Source organism: Camelus ferus, chromosome 1, assembly GCF_009834535.1.
Source record: "Camelus ferus isolate YT-003-E chromosome 1, BCGSAC_Cfer_1.0, whole genome shotgun sequence".
Lineage (NCBI taxonomy): Eukaryota > Metazoa > Chordata > Mammalia > Artiodactyla > Camelidae > Camelus > Camelus ferus.
In genome coordinates, this window is record NC_045696.1 from 6,886,349 (window position 1) to 6,908,229 (window position 21,881).

Genomic DNA, 21,881 nt, shown 5'->3' on the forward strand with positions numbered 1-21,881 from the left:
TCAGGCCCTTGTGGGAATTAAATGAGATAGTCTAGCAATGCTCTCAACCTAGTGCCAGAGTGTAATAAATGTGAACTAAATGGGACTATTTTATTGTCCCAAACCATAGCTGCGTGCTGACTCTTCATTCCCACGAGTTTTTCATTAGGGCGAGAAGCTAATTCATGGTTCTTAAATTCTCTATATTTTTCAGTAGCCACTCAAGGCAATGTGTGGTACCACATTATAAGAACACTTCTTTGACTGGCTATCTCAGAATGCGGCGTTTCCCCTTTAAATTGGTCCCCCTGTGACTAGCTGCGGCATCATGTCGGGAAAGTGGAAGAACAACATGGGGATGCCGCGGTTGGAGGCCCCCACTGGCATGTTTGTAGAGAACCCTGAGAACAAGGTGGGAGATTTGTAGCCCCTGTTTTAACCTGGAGGTGAGGTCCAATGAGGATTCACGTTCATAACACAGCACTATCGTCTCCCACTATATATAAGTGTTCCTTTAAATGGTTGTAACTTTTTTAAAAATCACAGTTTTCTGAGGAGTGTAAGCACACATTTTTAGAGAGATAAAAATATCCAAAATGCAAATATGGCTGGTTTGAAATATATCAATTATGATGAGTTTCCCCCTCATCCTTAAAAGCCTGCTTCTGGGCTCCAGAAAGAAAGACGGCCGCGCTGCCGAGGAGCGCGCAGACCGCACTCGGCTCCGCCAGCCCCTGCCCTCTGCGTGCGAGGGAGCCGCGTGCGGCGGAAAAGCACCTCCTCCTCCCCACCACCCAGGAAACCTGGCATTCATGAATCAACCCCCTACACACACACACACACACGCACGCAGTCACACACACACACAGTGCCCGAGTTGTAGCTTTGAGCTACAGTCAAGCTCTGTTATAACTGCCCTCATTAAAAACCCCTCTGTCATTTCAGACAGTCAGAAAGAAGTATATGTCTGGCATGGTCCAAGGAGGAAGCCACGTTCTCCCTAGCTGCAACAGAAGCATGAGTGTAAATCTCACACACAAACACACACACACCCCAAGCAAACTGCTGAGCTTATATTTTTATTACCAGGTATGGTAAACAGAACACAGTCAGACAATAAGAAAATTAAATACCCACTAGCCCTGAGGGTCAATACTTTGCCCAAGGAGTTCGGTATGCTTTTAACAAGACACTCAGGATATGTTCTCAGCATCTGTGGGCAAGTTTTGCTCAAACCTGACAGTATTTCCAGCAAACCTTAAATGTTTCTGTTATTCCATTAAGGGTCTGACAACACAGTTGTAAAAGGAGTTCCTCTTAGAGAAAAAGAACCCAGCTCTTCCAAGAAGCATGCCAAGGTCCTGGAAGCTTGTATTCTGGTGGAGGGTGTTGGAAATGGGGGTGTGGGGTGCACGGTCACCAGCTGTTGACACTCATGGTAAGTAGTCTCCTGGGAGGCAGGCAGACTTGGGTCTTATAAGTTTCAGGAAAAATTGCTCTGTTGTTTTTGGTACCAGTGCCAGAGGTCAATATTTGTCCTCATACAGCAAGGACAGGCGATAACCCTTGGCTCCCGCATGGTAGCCAAACAGAATAATGATTACACACACACACAACACACACGCACAGATATAACACTTGAGTGTATGAATACACATTTCCTCATCTGTTCTTCACAACGGGCCTCTGAATGAAGACACACAGACACGACCTCTCCCCACTGCACAGAGAAGCAAAGTGAAGCTTCCAGGGATTAATAGTAAGTACCTAGAAAGCAAAGCCAAGACAGAAAGCGTTTAGACCCAGGCTCCTTTTAGACTCCCTGACTGCTCCACTTCTCACTCACTCACACGCTCTCTCAAAATAAGAACATCCAAGGGGCACAGACACAGTAAATAAACAATACATTTTCAAACCAAAGTAAGTTCTTTTCTCCAGAACAGTAAGATTCCTGCATCCCTGGTTTTCTTCTAATTTTACAACTAATAAACCAGTAGATTATGTCAAATATCAAAGCCTTTGGTTCCCAGAGGAAAGATATTTCTAAAGGACTTGAAGCAAACATATGTCTTTTTCATCGTAAATATCACCAATTCTCATACTCTGTCCCAAACTAAGAGTGTGCAGGTGCCCTTTTCATGCAGGTGGCTGCTACTAAACATGCCTCAGCAAACAGCCAACCTTGTCTGAAAGGAACAGACCAGGAAACTGTGGCCCCAAAAGTAAAATGCCTTGCTCAGAATCCTAGGGCTTTTCAGTGGCAGAGACTCCTGGTCTACCATGAACTTCCTCCGGTCTTGATGGCTGTGGCAATGGAAGCCTCCAGACAGGACTGCTGGGAGGTGGGACTTGACTTTTCCAAAGGTCTCAGACTCCCTTCCCTACACCCATAATAAATTATGCAGTGACCATGAACACACTTGAACATGAGCATGCTTAGAAATAAAATTCAGGGAAAAGAATCAGGAAGAGTGGAGGAAAACGGCAGAGACTGAGTGGTACCCAGTGGAGCTCTCAGTGAAAAATTTGGGAGCACGAGGAGGAAATGGAAATTGGGTGTCTAGGCAGAGGGAACAATGACTGCCAAGGCAGGAAGGTACCTGTAACTAGGATGTAGGTTGAGAAGACAGAACCATCCAGACAGCTGGCCCTGGTTAAAGGACAAGGACTGCATGTTTACTTGCTAGAGGACTCACAATTTTCAAGCAGGTGTGCGTGGAAGTCTGCATTTTACATAGATTCCCCCAGGATTGTTTCAAGGTAAACATGCTGGTGAGGCCAGAGGCAGAGGGAAGCAACATCAGCAGCCCCTTTAAGAGATAGCAGCAAAATAGCCAAGATGTGGGCAACCTAAACACCCATCAACAGATGGCTGGATAAAGAAGATGAGGAATAGGTACACAATGGAATATAACTCCACCATGAAAAAGGATGACATAATGCCGTTTGCAGCAACATGGATGGACCTAGAGATGATCATACCAAGTGAAGTAAGTCAGACAGAGAGAGACAAATATCATATGATATCATTTATATGTGGAATCGAAAAATATGATACAAATGAACTCTTTTACAAAATAGAAACAGACTCACAGACATAGAAAACAAACATGGTTACCAAGGAGGAAGTTTGGGGGAGGGTGGGTGAATTAGGAGTTTATCCATATAAAATGGATAAACAATAAGGACCTACTGTATAGCACAGGGAACTATATTCAATATCTTATAATAACCTATAATGGAAAAGAATCTAAAAATGAATATGTGTGTATGTGTAACTGAATCACTTTGCTGTACACCTGAAACTAACACAACTTTGTAAATCAACTATACTTCAAAAAAGAGAGGCAGAGACAGCAGTAGAGGGAGGTCAGAGGTGAGACATGTGAAGTATCAGGGCTGAGGAAGAGAAGGGAGGTGGAGTGTTCCCAGATTTCTGGCTTAGGTATAACGTGGGTGGTGATCCGATAAACCAAAGACAGAGAATAGGAGAAGCAGCCCGGGTGTGAGGGGCTGGGGCTTGGCTGGTGGAAAGTGTGTGGGAATAGAAAGTGGCTTTGAGTCATGCACTGGGCGTCTAGGTGGTGCTCAGTAGACCCCAGGGGCTCAATGGTGAGGTCAGAGCTGGATATACAAACTTGGGAGCCACCAGCCATCTGTGGAAATTAGAGGCATTGTTGTGGATGAGACTGCTCTAAGGAAGAACACAGAGAAGGCAAAACGTGAGAAAGTCCAACACAGCACCAGCATTGTTGTATAAGGACTCCTGTTTCGATGTATCCATGTATGGTAGACCATGAGGTTCTGGGGGAGCAGAGGTTGTTGAAAAGAAGATGAGATCAGCTTGGAGGAAATTCCTTTCTTGGCATGGGCTTCAGTTTTATCAGCTGCATCACTATGGGGTTGGACTTGACAATCTCTAAAAGAATCTCTTCCAGGTTTAATATGCTATAATTCTAAATCTCTTCCCAGTATTGTAATTCCGATAACCAGCAAATTTACTTTGGAGGAAGCTCTTGGCTTTAGAAAAAGGAGAATTTGCTTGAATGGAATGTAAATCTTTTACAAACATGCGTGCCATGTAATTGCAAACCTCAACTTTTGGATAATGAGGGAAGGACATAAGGAGTTTAAAGACATCTCATAGCATGCCTGAACTACTTACACAGAAACATATGTCATGATTGCCACCATAAGCCACGATACAGATGAGTCAAACAGAGAGATAAATTTAGGATTTTTAAGGGCCCCTCCACTGTCGAAGTCAGAAGTTTCTATTTAACTACAGAAAAGAGAAACATGCTGATACAGACAGAATTTGATTTCTCCAGGATGAAGATACCCAACACATCTGAATAAAAATGGCTACAAGGACTATCCACTAGCAAGACCTGGGTACAAAATGTGGCAGTGTCCTTGGGTCACAAGAGGTAACGTGGTGAAACATACCCAAGAAGACAGAAAACTCAACAGGGCTTTGTAAGGATATAATGCCTGGAATCTGGGTGCCTGTGGCTGGGGGATTCTCACCAATGGAGCCATTAGAAGGGGGCCAAGCTGAAGAGGTCAGTGATCCAGAGTAAGATAAAGTCATAGATTAGGATACAAAGAGAGACGGGGTAAGTGGAGGGGCTGGGCCAGCAGCACAACCAGGCTAGAAGGTGAAGTGGAGAGTCAGGAACAGAGCACGCAGAGACAGAACGAGGCTCCTACAGGTCGAGGATGAGCTTCACTGAGTTCTCACCATGGAGCTGCGTCTATGCATGAATTGTGCTGAACCACTGGGGTAGACTCGTCTCTGAAGCAACCTCTCTGCACGCTCCTGTGAACCCGTGCTCCTGTGACAAGTTCCACTTTGCCCGTCTCGTTGTTTCTGCTGCCCAACACGCTTAGCCTCTCCGACAGCAGTGCTGTTTCTTTACATCTCAATATAAACCACATGGCAGGCTAAATCTTTACAGGCCAATGCCACCACGGTAGGGAGGGTGATCTTGGCTTCTTAACTCTTTCCGTTCTCAAAGGCAATTATCAGTTCAAGTAAGAGGCAGTGCCAGTAACGCAGGGCTTGTGAGAATCAGGCGTGCTTGTGATGTGCAAAGCTCTTTATCGATACTCAAAGAGACCTTTTAGTTTGGGAATAGGGGCACTGGAAGGATGAATAATGATATTGTTAACTGTACTTCAACACCCAAGCCATGGCACGTCGACTCAAGGGCCGGCCAAGCCGCCGTGACAAGCTCAGCACCACACTGTGGCCGCAGGGAAAGTAAATGCCACCTCTGGTCTCTGAGAGCTAACATGTTGATGGCAGAAGAGTTGGACGACTGACACACCACGAAAAGTCAATGCCGTACCTATTCCATGTGAAGGCATGCTAGGGTCGTTCATAAACAAAAAGTCAGAGAAAGGAAAATGACAATTTAAAAGCACAAGGTGCCACTTTTTGCCTATCAGTTTGGCAAAGACAGGGTTGGGGAAAAGTGCTAATGCCCTTGGCAAGAATGGACAAAACCAGGATGCAGGGTGCAGCTCAGTGGTAGAGCGCGTGCTTGGCATGCACGAGGCCCTGGGTTCAATCCCCAGGGCTCCTCTAAGAATAAATAGATAATAAGTAAGCCTAATTACCTACCCCCACCAAAAAAAAAAAAAAAAGAATGTACGAAAATGAATGTTTTCATACAGTCAGAGCCAACTTTCTGGGGGACAATTGAGCAATACATGTCAAAATTCTTAATAGTCATAATTTTTAACCAAACCATACCTACCCCTGATATTTATCCTCAGTGTCGACAGGACAAGGGCACCAGTCTGTGAACTCAAGGATGCTCATCACAGCATTGTATTAAATGGTGAAAATTGTAAGCAAATCAAATGGAATCTGGTTAAGGAAATGATGGCATAACCCACAGTGAATGCTATGCTGTGACAGTATATTCTACCTTTATTGACATAGAAAGATGTATGATACAGCATTGTGAGAGTAGCTTATGACATCACACGTATAGTATATTTATATTAGAAAAGGGGGATTATATTTCCATATCTGTATATACTGACAGGTATAGAAATGGGAGCAGAAAGGTGTTTACCAAAATATAACAGCGGTTTCCTCTGGGAATGGAATGATAAAAACATCTATATTTTCCAATTTATAAATTTTTCAATATTTTCTGAGTTTTGAAATAACAATCATGTGTTAGTTTCATAATCAGAAAAAGAATAAGGCTGCAAAAAGAGCAAAATAATAGCCAGTGTTTCAGTTACTAAGCATGTTAGGCGCCCAAGGAGATTAAAGAAATTGAAGAGAACTTTCAGTAGAGATGAAACATTATTTTTAACAGCCCCAAAGAAACTTTCTAATTAGGACAGTTTCAATTTATGTATGTGTCATTCTGACTCTCAAACTCAGTGGGTTATAACCCACATCCTAGTTGAAACAAAATGTGTTCAGCCCAAAATAGGTAAGGTCATAAACCCATCAGAAGTGATGACTTTCCAAAAACTCCAGGAATTCAAAGAAGTAAGACAAAGAAAAATGTATAAAATCTATTTAGCTTTTTGGGAGTGAAAAAAAGAAACCAAATGACTATAAAAATACCAGCTCCAAAAATACCCAAAAACACTTCAACAGGAGAAAATAGAGAGCAAAAGATTGGCATATGGGTGTCAAAACTCCAGTGTCAAAAAGGTTTTAAAAACCGGTTGTGCATCACCAATTATATATATCCAAGATCAATGTGACAGAAGCTCGTTTCCAAGAGCACTGGCAAGATTTTCAGTGTCCTAAAATTCTCTTTTCCGTGACTGACAGATCATATAGCTATAATGTGAGATTTGAAAATTCATTTCATCACTGGTGATCAAATTCTAACACAGGAAAAAGAAGGGAGAGAGAGGCAGTAACAGACCAATTGCAGTCATTCATATTTAAGACGTGCTTTAGACATAATTGTCTTTTCTTCTCACCTCCAGGAAAAGCACAAAGAAGAAATGACAGCGATGGCCAAGCTGACAGAATCCATGAGTGAGTAACTTGAAATTTATTCTTCATTTTTGGTTTTGAATGGAAAACCACAAAATTTTGCAAAAAACACATCTCCTTGTGTTTATCTGATTTGTTTTTTAATTTCCTTCTTGTAAGAGCCAAGGTCTATTTAACGCAGATTATTTTGTGTTAATGTTACATTGTATGTTATTCAAAATTCATCTCTTGTGGGGTCCAATTCTGTGCTGAAATTGTAACCCAATGTATGGAGCTAAAGAATCAAAATGGGTTGTATTTGTAGCACCGCATTGGGGATTGAAACCCACAATAATTTTAACCTGATTTTTAGGAGATTTGGACAAAGTCAGCTGAAGTTTTATGTGTAGATAGATATTCCATAGGCTGGACAATCTAAAGAGAGGAGAGAATGGCTTTTCTTTGCTAGAATTTCAGGTATAGTTTAAAAATTTCAGACAGAACTATTTTAAAAAATGGGGTACTTGAGGTGTAAGTAGATTGCAATGGTTTAGGCTTTGGGTATATCAGTAACACAATGTGCTAAGCTCTTAAGCCAAATAAATAGGATACAGGAATCGTTTTCAAGAGAAAAGAAAAATTAATTATAACAAATTCTCCTGCAAACTGAGAAATGCAATTTCCTGTGTTGAAGTTTAAATACCAAAGACTACATGGATATGAAACAGACAGACAATGTAGACTTTTTCCTTTGAAAATACACATTTTCCTGCTGACAGATTTCCTACCTGAAGTTACAAGGGAAGCTTGCAAACCCTTCTCCATTATCATTAGGGCCATGAACACCTTCTTAAAGCTGGCCTCAAGATTAATCACTGTTCTTGCCGACATTTAACTAGGCTCCTGCCTCCTCCTTCTGCTATTCCTCAAATCATGAAACTATTAAGTGCAAGTGTTTTCTCCTGCGGCACAGTCAGTGAGCTCTTATCTCCAAAGGTCTCTCCAAGAAAAGCTAATGTTACAAAGACCTGTACATCCCATTTCTTTAATTCCTGACCCCAAACCTCTGCCTAATTCTGTGTGTCTCCAACACATGCTGATTTCACCATGTAAACGCCAGCTCCTGGGGACTAAGTGTAGCGCAGCCCCACGCCTCTCTTCCACTCTCCTTTCTGTGCCATCCCATGCCCCTTCTCTGCCCCACCCTTCACTCCACGGATGGAAAAACCTTCAGAGGATTTGCCACTTGGTTTGAAAAACCCCAAACTAGTTCTCTGTCAGGGAAAGGACCTTCATTCATCGAACGTGCTCTTCTCAGACCCGGAAGGGGATAGTGAGGGTACCAGAACCGTCGTGAAACTGACATGCCTGTGTTGTCGAAATACAGGGTGGATTAGCGCCAACTAACTCACAATCCACAGCACATTAGCAGGATTAGTCCTGATCTCTAAATCCAAAATCACCAACAACAAAAAATTCACAGATTCTCCGAATGCTAGAAAGATCAACAGCTTGGAAACTAGCACCACTGTCCGCGAATGGAATCTGGGCTGTATGGTGCATTAAACCACGAGTTATGATGCTAACAGGTTTTACGATGAGGCTCTTATTAGAATTTGATATTCTAGTTCAGTGGACTTTTTTAAACTCACCTAACTGAATTATAAACCACTAAGAGCACTACAAGAGATCTACTGGTCAATAATTCTGGTAGGGGGGTTCTAATTTTTCTGTCTCTATTGGATCCAGATGCATTTAAATAAGAGCCCTTCATTGGACCCTCACTGATGGGTTGGTTTTAAGTTTCATGTTTGCTTCTGCAGTAATTCTAAAGACTTTGATCTATGAGTCCACTGCCTTAAGAGAATTCTGCCAAAATTGAATTACAAACCCTTGGGTAGAGGAAAGCACATGGCCATCCTTCTAATTTGCTCTGTCCTTTTTAAAAAGGTCACTGGGTATGTTCAATGCATAATGGAAATTTAAAGTTTGAAAATGGACTTTAGAATCATACCCAACATTCTAGTCCATGGATCCCTACAAAGACAAAGAACATTATAAAATACATAAGACATACTATTACTCCTCTAGGTGCTAACTATGAACGTTCATCCTGCAGTCAACACTAATAAATATTTCATCAAAATTAAATTCCTGCATAATGCTATACACCATTATACATCTACTCTACATAGGAAATCTACAAGGAAATAAATACATAATTATGTCAGGACAGTCTATCAGTAGGCTAAGCAAAGAATTAACATTCAATTACTACACAATAACTTTGATGGGAACATCAAATCCACAGCCACCAGAGAAAAGGGACAAAAACAGAACCACGAAGGCTCAGGACACAGAGCACTGAATGGGTTTTCAGAGCCAGTAAACACTTCGCTTTGTTAAACCCATCTGGTTAGGGGACTATCTCTGTTTAACTAGAACTGGAGAGCGATACTTCTCCTGTCACAAGAGGGGTCCAAACGCTATCGAGGGCTGTGGAAGTACCATCACAGAGAGGGGGCACCTTACTCATCTTCTAAGAGCAGGATGATGCTTATTTCTTTCTATCAGGTACCAAAGTAGTCAACCACCTTAAAAAAAACCAACATTAGTTATGTTTTCAAATGGCAAGCAAAGGACACAAAAATATTAACAGGTTTTTAATGTTTAATTAAAAGCAACTTTATTTAATAAATCCATGACAATACTTCAAAATAGACTTGTCACATTGTTGAAGGGACGAGGGGGCATGATAAAGAAGGAAAAGTAGAGGAAGGAAAAACAGATGAAATATAAGAAAATGCACATGAGAAAAACCCAGGGGAAAACGTATCTATGAACAAAAGCCCCAGAGAAGGAGCTGCCAAGGAGGAAAGAGACAAAATCAGAAGGGGGAAGAGAAGACAAAACAGCAAAGAGAAAGGTGGCCGGGGGGTACTGACAGCGCTTCTGGGGATCTGAAATTCGCAAACTGCATTCTCCTGCCCTGGATGTCCAACCTTTCAAAGGCTATTGACTTTTGACCACTGCCCTTTGACATTTTCGTCTCTGTTAGCATCTTAGAAACAGATATTCTCTTACTTCAACCATCAGAAACCCTGTTCCAAATGGGGCAGCCAAAACCCCTGTGCTGGAGGAAGGGCCTCCGAACATGCCTGTCAGTAATCAGGAACTTCCCACCCACCCACTAAGGGAAATCGGGCTGACAGCCTGACCCGAGTGGAGACACCCGACCCCGCCCACCAGCAGGCACGCGGTGACCCAGAGAAGGAAACCAAATCCCACACTGTGCTGGCACTATACATTGAGGCTGACAGGCCCCGTCCTGGCCACTTGAATCTAAGTCAGTGACAAATTGGAGGCATGCATATAGCCTGGGGCTCTGGAATCACGATCTGTACAGAGTACTTTTGTAGGTTGTTCTTACATAAATTTCTGTAGGCAACTCATTTCATGGCCGTCACCTGCTGATGTATGACCCGCCACCCCCAATCTGGGAATTTGTTGAGCACAGCACAGGAAGACTCACCACCTGGGTCCATTGATAATGTGGATTATAATCAAAGTCTGGTCTTATGCACGGTGATGGAGTTGAAAGGAGGGAGTTGGGGGGCAGGCAGGGATGCTCGGCCCCAATGCCTTCTCCAAGCTTCAGAGCCCCTTCCCGAGCCTCATCCTCACCCCCAGTGCTCTGCCTACGTCCCTGGAGTCTCACTTCCGCCTCCTTCTCCGCACCAGTCACAAGTCCTCAGTAGTAGCAGCAGTAGATGGTGGCCACCTGAGGTGCCTGGGGCCAGCCAGGGCACACGCTGGATCCTGGAGGGAGGAGCTGACTTCTGTTGCTTTTTTTTTTTAACATTTTTTATTGATTTATAATCATTTTACAATGTTGTGTCAAATTCCAGTGTTCAGCACAATTTTTCAGTTATTCATGGACATATACACACTCATTGTCACATTTTTTTCTCTGTGAGTTATCATAACATTTTGTGTATATTTCCCTGTGCTATACAGTGTAGTCTATTCTACAATTTTGAAATCCCAGTCTATCCCTTCCCACCCTCCACCCCCCTGGTAACCACAAGTCTGTATTCTCTGTCTGTGAGTCTATTTCTGTCCTTTATTTACGCTTTGTTTTTGTTTTTGTTTTTTTAGATTCTACATATGAGCAATCTCATATGGTATTTTTCTTTCTCTTTCTGGCTTACTTCACTTAGAATGACATTCTCCAGGAGCATCCATGTTGCTGCAAATGGCATTATGTTGTCGGTTTTTATGGCTGAGTAGTATTCCATTGTATAAATATACCAAATCTTCTTCATCCAGTCACCTGTTGATGGACATTTAGGCTGTTTCCATGTTTTGGCTATTGTAAATAGTGCTGCTATGAACATTGGGGTGCAGGTATCATCCTGAAGTAGATTTCCTTCTGGATACAAGCCCAGGAGTGGGATTCCTGGGTCATATGGTAAGTCTATTCCTAATCTTTTGAGGAATCTCCACACTGTTTTCCATAGTGGCTGCACCAAACTGCATTCCCACCAGCAGTGTAGGAGGGTTCCCCTTTCTCCACAGCCTCTCCAGCATTTGTCATTTGTGGATTATTGAATGACGGCCATTCTGACTGGTGTGAGGTGATAATTCATTGTAGTTTTGATTTGCATTTCTCTGATAATTAGTGATATTGAGCATTTTTTCATGTGCTTTTTGATCATTTGTATGTCTTCCTTGGAGAATTGCTTGTTTAGGTCTTCTGCCCATTTTTGGATTGGGTTGTTTATTTTTTTCTTATTGAGTCGTATGAGCTGCTTATATATTCTGGAGATCAAGCCTTTGTCGGTTTCACTTGCAAAAATTTTCTCCCATTCCGTAGGTTTTCTTCTTGTTTTACTTCTGGTTCCCTTTGCTGTGCAGAAGCTTGTAAGTTTCATTAGGTCCCATTTGTTTATTCTTGCTTTTATTTCTTCTAGGAGAAAATTTTTTAAATGTATGTCAGATAATGTTTTGCCTATGTTTTCCTCTAGGAGGTTTATTGTATCTGGTCTTATGTTTAAGTCTTTAATCCATTTTGAGTTGATTTTTGTATATGGTGTAAGGGAGTGTTCTAGCTTCATTGTTTTACATGCTGCTGTCCAGTTTTCCCAACACCATTTGCTGAAGAGACTGTCTTTATTCCAATGTATATTCTTGCCTCCTTTGTCAAAGATGAGTTGACCAAAAGTTTGTGGGTTCATTTCTGGGCTCTCTATTCTGTTCCATTGGTCTATATGTCTGTTTTGGTACCAATACCATGCTGTCTTGATGACTGTAGCTCTATAGTATTATCTAAAGTCTGGGAGAGTTATTCCTCCAGCCTCTTCCTTTCTCTTCAGTAATGCTTTGGCAATTCTAGGTCTTTGATGGTTCCATATGAATTTTATTATGATTTTTTCTAGTTCTGTGAAATATGTCCTGGGTAATTGGATAGGGATTGCATTAAATCTGTAGATTGCCTTGGGCAGTGTGACCATTTTAACAATATTGATTCTTCCAATCCAAGAGCATGGAATATCTTTCCATTTTTTAAAGTCTTCTTTAATTTCCTTCATCAGTGGTTTATAGTTTTCTGTGTATAATTCTTTCACCTCCTTGGTTAGATTTATTCCCAGATATTTTATTACTTTCGGTGCTATTTTAAAGGGGATTGTTTCTTTACTTTCTTCTTCTGTTGATTTATCGTTAGTGTAAAGAAATGCAACTGATTTTTGAATGTTAATTTTGTAACCTGCTACCTTGCTGAATTCTTCAATCAGCTCTAGTAGCTTTTGTGTGGACCTTTTAGGGTTTTCTATATATAGTAACATGTCATCAGCATATAATGACACTTTTACCTCTTCTTTTCCAATTTGGATCCCTTTTATTTCTTTCTCTTGCCTGACTGCTGTGGCTAGGACTTCCAGGACTATGTTGAATAGGAGTGGTGATAGTGGGCATCCTTGTCTTGTCCCAGATTTTAGTGGGAAGCTTTTGAGTTTTTCACCGTTGAGTACTATGCTGGCTGTAGGTTTGTCATATATAGCTTTTATTATGTTGAGATATGTTCCCTCTATACCCACTTTGGCGAGAGTTTTGATCATAAATGGGTGTTGAATTTTATCAAATGCTTTTTCTGCATCGATGGAGATGATCATGTGGTTTTTGTCCTTTCTCTTGTTGATGTGATGTATTACATTGATTGATTTGCGTATGTTGAACCAGCCTTGTGTCCCTGGGATGAACCCCACTTGGTCATGATGTATAATCTTTTTTATGTGTTGTTGGATTCTATTTGCTAAAATTTTGGTGAGGATTTTGGCGTCTATGTTCATCAGTGATATTGGCCTATAATTCTCTTTTTTTGTAGTGTCTTTGCCTGGTTTTGGTATCAGGGTGATGGTGGCTTCATAGAATGAGTTTGGGAGTATTCCCTCCTTTTCAATCGTCTGGAAGAGTTTGAGAAGGACTGGTATGAGTTCTTCTTTGTATGTTTGGTAGAATTCCCCGGTGAAGCCGTCCGGTCCTGGACTTTTATTTGTAGGGAGGTTTTTAATTACTATTTCTATTTCCTTTCTAGTGATCAGATTGTTCAAGTGTTCAGATTCTTCTTGATTCAGTTTTGGTGGACAGTATGTTTCCAGAAACTTGTCGATCTCCGCTAGGTTATCCAGTTTGGTTCCATATAGTTTTTCATAATATTCTCGTATGATATTCTGCATTTCTATTTTGTTTGTTGTAATTTCTCCATTTTCCTTTCTTATTTTGCTAATTTGTGCTCTCTCTTTTTTCTTCTTTGTGAGTTTGGGCAGAGGTTTGTCGATTTTATTTACTTTTTCAAAAAACCAGCTTTTGGTTTGGTTGATTTTTTCTGTGGTCTTGTTAATCTCTATTGTATTTAATTCCTCTCTGATCTTTATTATTTCCTTCCTTCTGCTGCTTTTTGGGGCTTTTTGTTCTTCTTTTTCTAATTCATTCAGGTGGTGGGTTAAATTGTTTATTTGAGATTGTTCTTCTTTTTTGAGGAAGGCCTGTATCGCTATAAACTTCCCTCTTAGCACTGCCTTTGCTGTGTCCCATAGGTTTTGAGTGGTTGTGCTTTCATTATCATTTGTCTCAAGGTAGTTTTTAATTTCAGCTTTGATTTCCTCATTGATCCATTGTTTTTTCAATAACATATTGTTTAATCTCCATGCTTTCCTTTTTTTCTCCTTTGTTTCTCTGTTGTTGATTTCCAGTTTCATGGCATTGTGGTCAGTAAAGATGCTTGAGATAATTTCTATCTTCTTAAAATTGTTGAGGTTTCTTTTGTGCCCAAGTACATGATCGATCCTGGAAAATGTTCCATGTGCACTTGAAAAGAATGTATATCCTATTTTTGGGGGGTGTAATGCTCTGAAAATATCCACCAAATCTAGTTTTTCTATTGTAGTGTTTAATTTCTCTGTTGCCTTGTTTATTTTCTGTCTGGAAGATCTGTCTAGTGATGTTAATGCAGTGTTAAAATCTCCAACTATGATTGTATTCCCATCAATATCCCCCTTTATCTCTGTTAGTAATTCTTGTATGTACTTAGGTGCTCCTATATTGGGTGCATATATATTAACGAGTGTAATATCCTCATCTTGTATCACTCCTTTAATCATTATAAAATGTCCTTCTTTATCTTTCTTTATGGCCTTTGTTTTAAAGTCTATTTTGTCTGAAATCAGTACTGCAACACCTGCTTTTTTGGCTTTTCCATTTGCGTGGAATATCCTTTTCCATCCTTTCACTCTCAATCTATATGTGTCCTTCTCCCTAAAGTGGGTCTCTTGTATGCAGCATATTGAAGGTTCTTGCTTTATTATCCAGTCTGCCACTCTGTGTCTTTTGACTGGAGCATTTAGTCCATTAACATTTACAGTAATTAATGATAGATGTGTGTTTATTGCCATTTTGAACTTATCTTTGCAGTTGAATTGGTATATCCTCTTTGTTCCTTTCTTCTTCCTTTTGTGGTTTGGTAATTTTCCTTTGTATTATCATGGATTTTATTTAATTTTTGTGACTCCTTTGTAAATTTTTGGCTTGTGGTTACCCTTTTTTGTAAATCTATCAACCCATTACTATAACTGTTTTTATTAAACTGATAGTAACATGATCTCAAACACATCCTACTGTTAAAAAAATTTAAAAAAGAAAGAAAAAAATATTCTATATTTCCCTGCCTCCCTCTCCCACTCTCAGTGATTTGTATGTCTTCTTTTATAATTTCATGTTTACTTTATTTGTAATTCATGAGTTATCACCTTTCCAGTTGTGTGTTTCTCATTTCTGTAGCATCCTGCTGCTTTTCTATTTAGAATAGCCCTTTCAATATTTCTTTTAGCATGGGTTTAGTGTTGCTAAACTCCTGCAGCTTTTTTTTTTTGTCTGTGAAACTCTTTATTTCTCCTTCTATCCTCAAGGATAGCCTTGCTGGATAAAGGATCCTAGGCTGCATCTTTTTTTCATTCAGGGCTTTGAATATATCTTGCCACTCCCTTCTGGCCTGTAGTGTTTGTGTAGAGAAATCAGCTGAGAGCCTTATGGGGGTTCCCTTGTAACTTACTCTTTGCTTTTCTCTTGCTGCCTTTAGAATCATTTCTTTATCCTTGACTCTGGCCATCTTGATTATGATATGTCTTGGTGTGGGTCTATTTGGGTTCTTCCTGTTTGGGACCCTCTGAGCTTCCTGTACTTGGATATCTGATTCCTTCTTTAAGTTTGGGAAGTTTTCAGTCATGATTTCTTCAAAAACCTTTTCAATCCCCTTTGATCTTTCTTCTCCTTCTGGGACCCCTATTATGCGAAGATTGGGACGCTTTATATTATCCCATAGGTCCCTTATGCTATTTTCATTATTTTTTATTTGCTTCTCTTGTAGTTCTTCTGAATGGGTGCTTTCTATTGCCCTGTCTTCTAGATCACTAATTCGTTCCTCTGCATTATCTAGTCGGCTTTGCACAGCTATTAGATCATTCCTCATCTCTGTCAATGAGTTTACCCATTCTACTTGGCTCTTCTTTATAGCTTCAATTTCATTTTTGACATATTTTATATCTCTAAACACTATCTCTTTTAATTCCTTCAGCAATTCGATCACTCCTTTTTTGAAATCTTGATCTAGTAGGCTATCGATGTCTATTTCGTTGATCTTTCTTTCAGGGGATTTCTCTTGTTCTTTTAATTGGGAAAGGTTTTTCTGCTTCTTCATCTTGCTCATACCTCTTTGGCACTGTGGTTTATGGAGTATCAGTTGTTTATTTTGGTCCTTAAGGATTTTATCTATCTGATGCCTATTTAGGAATAGAACTTAGGAAAAAAAAGAAAAAAAAATAGAGAAAGAATTTTAAAAGAAGGGAGAAAGAGGGTTTGAAAACATTGTATAATGAATAATAGAAGAGTGAGGTGAAGCAGAGTATTAATCGGGTTGAGACGTCCTTTTAAAACCTTTACAAAAAAAGGGGGGGGGAGATGAATAGATGTATTCGAAACCTGTGTCTAATCAATAGTAGGACATCAAAACCCAAGAGAAATAGAAATGAATTAAGAAGTAAAGATTAAGAGAGTAATAGAAAATAGAACAGGTAAAAACAGATTTTAAAAAAAAGGGGGGGGGGTTGTCGGTGTTCTCCTGGAGTCTGTGTGCTTTTAATGTGAAGTCTTTCTGTCTTCGTCCTGTTTTGGAAGCTCAGCTTGCTGTTTTCAGAGGCCCTCCGTTGGCGCCCTCTTCTGTGCTGCTCCCAGCACCTGTCGGCAAGCAGATCGCGCCTCCTCCTAACACTGGGTCAGGTGTAGCTCTCCTCTGCTGTGGGCGGGCGGGTCGCTGCCCCTCCGGATGCCGCAGTCAGATGTTGCAGACTGGCCAGGTAGGAGGGCGGGTCGTGCCCCCTCCCAGCACCTCGGTCAGGGGCTGTGTTCCTGCCCGGAAGGCGCGGGGCCGCTCTCCCTCTACCTGCGCCGCCAGTAGCTCCACTCTCTGTGCGGCTGTGCGCTCCGCCCTGGTCGGCGCTCCGCAGGTGGGCTCGGGGAAGACCGAGGGACAGCCCTGTCCCTGCTCCGAGCCAAAACCCAGCTCCTTGCTTGTCTTTGTGGAGCAAGTTCTCTGAGGGACCAGGATGGAAGGATCCTGTCTGCCCCGGGCTGCAGGCCAGTCTCAGTCTGGCCTTTGAGGCTGCTAAGCCCTTCGGTGCAGATGCAGGTTTCGCCCCGCCCCCGCCTGGGTGCTCAGCGCAGAGGATCTGGCGGCTGTGCCTGCGCCCCGCCTCTCTTCCCCAGAAAACTTTCCGCGGGTTTTCAGAGATGGGGGTGTGCACCCTTCCCCCGAGAGCACATCAACCTTGCTGTTTTATGGAGGGCCCAGGTTGTTCTGCCCTGTGCACCCACAGCCACGGCGCGCAGCCCCTTGCATTCCCCCGGGGCTGCCTCCGTGCAACCGCCCCCGTCCTCCGCCCGGCTTGTGCAGCCTGGCCCTGCCCGTGGCTGCCGGCCCGCGTCTCAGGCTGGGTGTCGGGGGGACGCTCTGTGCCCGTTTAACTTAGTTCTGTTAGTCAAGGGCTGCTCTGTACAGCTCCGAGCCTCGGAGGCTCCCCCTCCGTCCCGCTGGCCTCTCAGTTGGAGAGGGGAGACCCAGCGAGCGAGCGCCAGTCCTCCTTTGCCGCTCCCTCCCCGCGGGACCCGTCCAGCGCTGCTTTGCCTTTTGTTCTTTCTTTTTTCCTTTTCTCCTACCAGATTTTTGGCGTCTTTATCTTTTGAAGAGGGCGATGTTCTGTCGGAGTTCCACAGGTGCTCTGTTTGGCTGAGTGTGTCTGTAGATGTGGGTCTTGGTGTATCTGTGGGAGAGGGTGACCTGCGAGCGTCCTTCTACTCCGCCATCTTCTCCCTGTTGACTAGCTGACTTCTGTTGCTTTTTGTCGCCATCTGTCCAGCCTCTCTCAGGCACGTGAGCCCCAGAGCATTCCTTCTGGTCCTTCTCACGAGTCATCCTGCCCAGGCCGCCCCCTCAGTTATCACAACAGTAACACATCTGCACAGGAAAGAGTTACTCGACATCATTTTCAAATAAACAACACAGTGGCCGCTGTATCCCGAGTGGGTCCAGGCGGTCCTTCCCCAGCCAGGACACAGGTGAGTGGACCACGGCTCCTCCCCCTGCCCAGAGTCCCGGGCCTGCTCTGTTAGGCACGTAGAGGTCTCGGCAGTCTGCATTAATGGAGAGGGAATTACTCCTCCTACGATTAAAGAAATGGCTCCAATTTAGCCTAGACTTGAAATGTTCTAGTGTCAAATGAAGAGTGAGAACCAATTACAACCACCGCATATTAAATTAGCTCAATTAAAGCACAGTGATTTTTTAATCATTGCTTCTCATTTTATGGATTCGCTATTATCACTCCAGCATTGCATTAAGCCATGGAAGGACAAGAAAATGGGATCCTTTCCCACACTATGTGCAGCATTTTGGGGTGATGGAGGCACACACCCACATGCACACACACGCACATGGGCACAAACATTTATTTCCCCATCACATCACTATTCCACGCTGGTCAGCCGCGTGCTCAGCGCTTTGGGATCACCCACCCAGGGCCCCTGACAGTCGAAGGCTCCATCTCCAACTGTTTTCACATTCACATCATGGGAGGGGAGGAACAAGCATATTGACCCTGCACCTTAAAATCCCACAAAGAAGTGGCACTTCTGCCCTCACTGTTTGTCATTAGCCAAAACAACTCAGTAGCCATGCTGACTTCCAAGAAGTCTGCCCAGCGCTCGTGAGGAGGGTGTAAGGTCAGCCCTGCAGAAGACAGAGGGGCTGAGCTATATGCTGGAAATGCTGCAAAGCCAGCCTGGGTACACGGAGCCAATCCACGCGTTAGCAACGGCAGGGGACCATCACATCCCTAGTCAGGGGGCCAGAGGGACGTGGCAACTGGGAGCCACACAGATGTGGTTGGTGCCAGAGATTCCTCCTGAAGGAGAGGAGAAAATACCGTGGCTCCTCCCTTCCTCCCACCTGCCGGTCCCCCAGGGCTGAGCCCGTCTATAAGACAACAGAGGGAGGGTCAGGAAACAGGTCCCCCGGGGCCCCGGCAATAAAGAGCAGAAGGGGGAGGGGTAAGGGAGCTGAGGGCAAACAGGCCAGGACAGGCCCCAGGGAAACCAGAATGGCCCACAAGAGTGGGATGATGGCCACCGTGGCAGAACCAGCCCCCTAAGAAGAGGAAGCTCAAGTTGGAACCACCAAGACCAGGGGCCCAGGCAGCAGAATTCCCGTGGGAGCACACTTGTCCCAAAGCATTAGGGCCCCTGACAGTGAGAGAAGGGAGGCGTTAAACCCACGGGGCCTGTCCATTTGCTGGGGTACTGAAAGCTCCTATTCCCCTCGGGAAATGCCCACCCAGCATCTCAAACACACTGTGACCAGCGCCCCACCCCAGGCCCTCTCGGGCCGGGAGTAGGATTTTACCACAACAAAGCAGTTTTGCCGCCACCCCTCCCAATGGAAAAGGACAATGTCACACGTCAAGCAGATGTGGGTACCCAGATTTTGGCCTCTGTTCAAGGCTGGTAAGAAACCTCACAGCTGGACTGGGAGTTCAGGGCTGTGGAGGATGCTCTGGGCAGGGCAGAGTTATTCTTCGCATGAAGTCATCGGGGCACTGAATGACCCTCTATTCTCAGGGACTAAAGCTACACCAGGCCCACCAGATGGTGCTCTTCAAAACCTTCTCCATCCCAATAAAATTCAGACACTTCAAATATGGAATCTGTCTCTCGGGCTCACACCCGCACAGGCGATCACAGCACCATCTCAAAGGTAACACGACTTTAATTTTTAAAGGTTAGACTCCATTTATAGGAATTATAAAATATTTGCTATATTCCCCATAACCTTTAAAAGTTGGGAATCACCATGTGGTACACCTGTAATTTATTATGCATCAACCCTACTTCAATAAAAAATAAAATAAAAAAGAAGACAACAGAATGCTAAATTCAAATTCTGAGGGAAATGATTTTCAGCCTAAAAATGTATACCCAGTAGACAGGGAATTGGGAGGGCATAATACAGGCGTATTGAAATCAGAAATCTTAGACCCCTTGCATCCTTTAAAAAAAAAAGTCAAGAAAGGGGAAAAGAATACAAGAAAGAGGACACCATGGGTTAAAAGAGCAGGGAAAGATGTGGAAATTTTAGAAAATAAAGGTCTAACTCTAGTTCATAAAATTCATGCTGATCATTACAAGAACTAAAACCAGATACCTTTGACAGCACTGCCTCTGGTGAACGGAAGTGGGCAGAAGAGCTTTTACTTTGTATTTTATACTCTTTTTAGTTATCGCCATTTATTTTGTTTTGGATACCATTACTTGTAATTAAAAAAAATTAATAAAACTTCAAAAAGCCGCCCCCTAAAAGAGAAGCGCAGCATGGCAAAGTCAGACCCCCGCTCTTAACCACCCATCACTGCCGTTACACAGTTTAACCAGCACTTCGTTCCTTGGAATTATCATCACACACATTGCTACCCCTGGTTCCTGTAAAAGGGAGGTCTTCTTGGAGCTCCTTCCCCGCCTCCTGATCCTCCGCCTTCCCCCCGCCCCCCATCACTTTCAGCTCTCCCTGGGGGCGGTGTGCCTTCCACCCTCCTTGCTCTCTGGTCCTTCTCTCTTCTCTCTCCCATCAAGCCTCCCTTCTCCTTCCTCCTCAACGGAGGGCATGTGCCACTCTGGCTGCCCTGAATCTCCTTCAGACTCTCCTTTGGTACTTTCCCTCTTCTCCTCCTTTTGCATCTCCCAGCCTAAGACAGGAGACTGTGAGCCCCTCCCTCCTGCAGGTGAGCTAATGCAGATGAGCGGCGGGGCTGGGTGCCGGCCAGCACAGGTGCCCATAGAAGCATCCCTTCCCTCTCCCAGCAGCTCAACCATGTGCTTCCACGAATAAGTTCTGGGAGCCCAACCTCCCGGCTGGGTCCCTCATCCTCCCACCACTCTGGGAGCCCCATTTTATCCCTCACCTGGTCTGCCCCCCCACCCTCACCAGCTTGGCTCTGCCACCTGCAGCTCTGACTGGTATGTCCTCATTTCTGTGTATTCTCTCCCGGGTTTCCTGCAGGACAAGGGGAGGGAGGCACACAAGTAGATGCCAAGGGGGGCCAGCTTGGGGGATAGGGTAGCAGGACACAGATGTATGCAGAAGATTGTATTGTATGCTGGGTCCCCACACCATATACCCTCTTAGTCCCACCATTAGGAAAAAACCTTTGATCCAAAGCAGAAGAGAGCCAGCAGCCTCTTCCCGGCTTCTGCTCCTCTAAAAAGCTGTTACTTTTTCACTGAGAGGCATGTACTTTTCCTTACTGGAATATATATTTTACATTCAAGGGTAATCACTTCCTGCTCAAGATTATGGGCCTGTTCAGTTGGAATCAGAGATGCTGGCTGTGCGGTCAGAGGGCCTGAAATGGACTATGGTCCTTGTGCAGCTTAATGGCCTGAGCCACCATCTCCATGGGGATGGGCTTCACACCCTGCCTGATCCCCCCTCCTCCTCCTTCCCGAGTCCTTCAAGGTGGGGACTTTCTTGCTTCCATGATTTCCGTCTGCTGCCTCACTGCAAGGCCCCACCCCCTAACAGCCAGCGCCAAACACAAATGCCGTTTCCTCCCTCGTCATCTCCGGAACGAGCACGTACTAGGAAGGGTCTGACTTACTGGAGCACACAGCACTGTTCAAAACATAAAACTGAGTGAATTTCAGCTCAGGCTGCCTGACATTTGTATAAGTTATTACTGGTCTTCGTGCAAATGGAAATGGAGAAAATCTGTTTTCTCAAATTCACTTCCCTTCCCTTAAGATCGTGGAGATCACTTTGATCCTCACCTTTTGATGAATGTCC

The 21,881-nt window shown here is 43.5% G+C and overlaps 1 protein-coding gene across 2 annotated transcripts in view; it reads left to right on the forward strand.

Annotated features, from left to right (window-relative positions):
• KCNJ6 (potassium inwardly rectifying channel subfamily J member 6) overlaps nt 1-21,881 on the forward strand; it is a 256,311-nt gene that overhangs the window by 59,350 nt on the left and 175,080 nt on the right. For both annotated transcript variants that reach the window (XM_032466615.1, XM_032466659.1), the window contains exon 2: nt 6,952-7,003. In XM_032466615.1, the coding sequence (XP_032322506.1) occupies nt 6,970-7,003 (34 nt within the window). In that variant the 5' untranslated portion in view covers nt 6,952-6,969. The remainder of the gene's footprint in view (nt 1-6,951; nt 7,004-21,881) is intronic.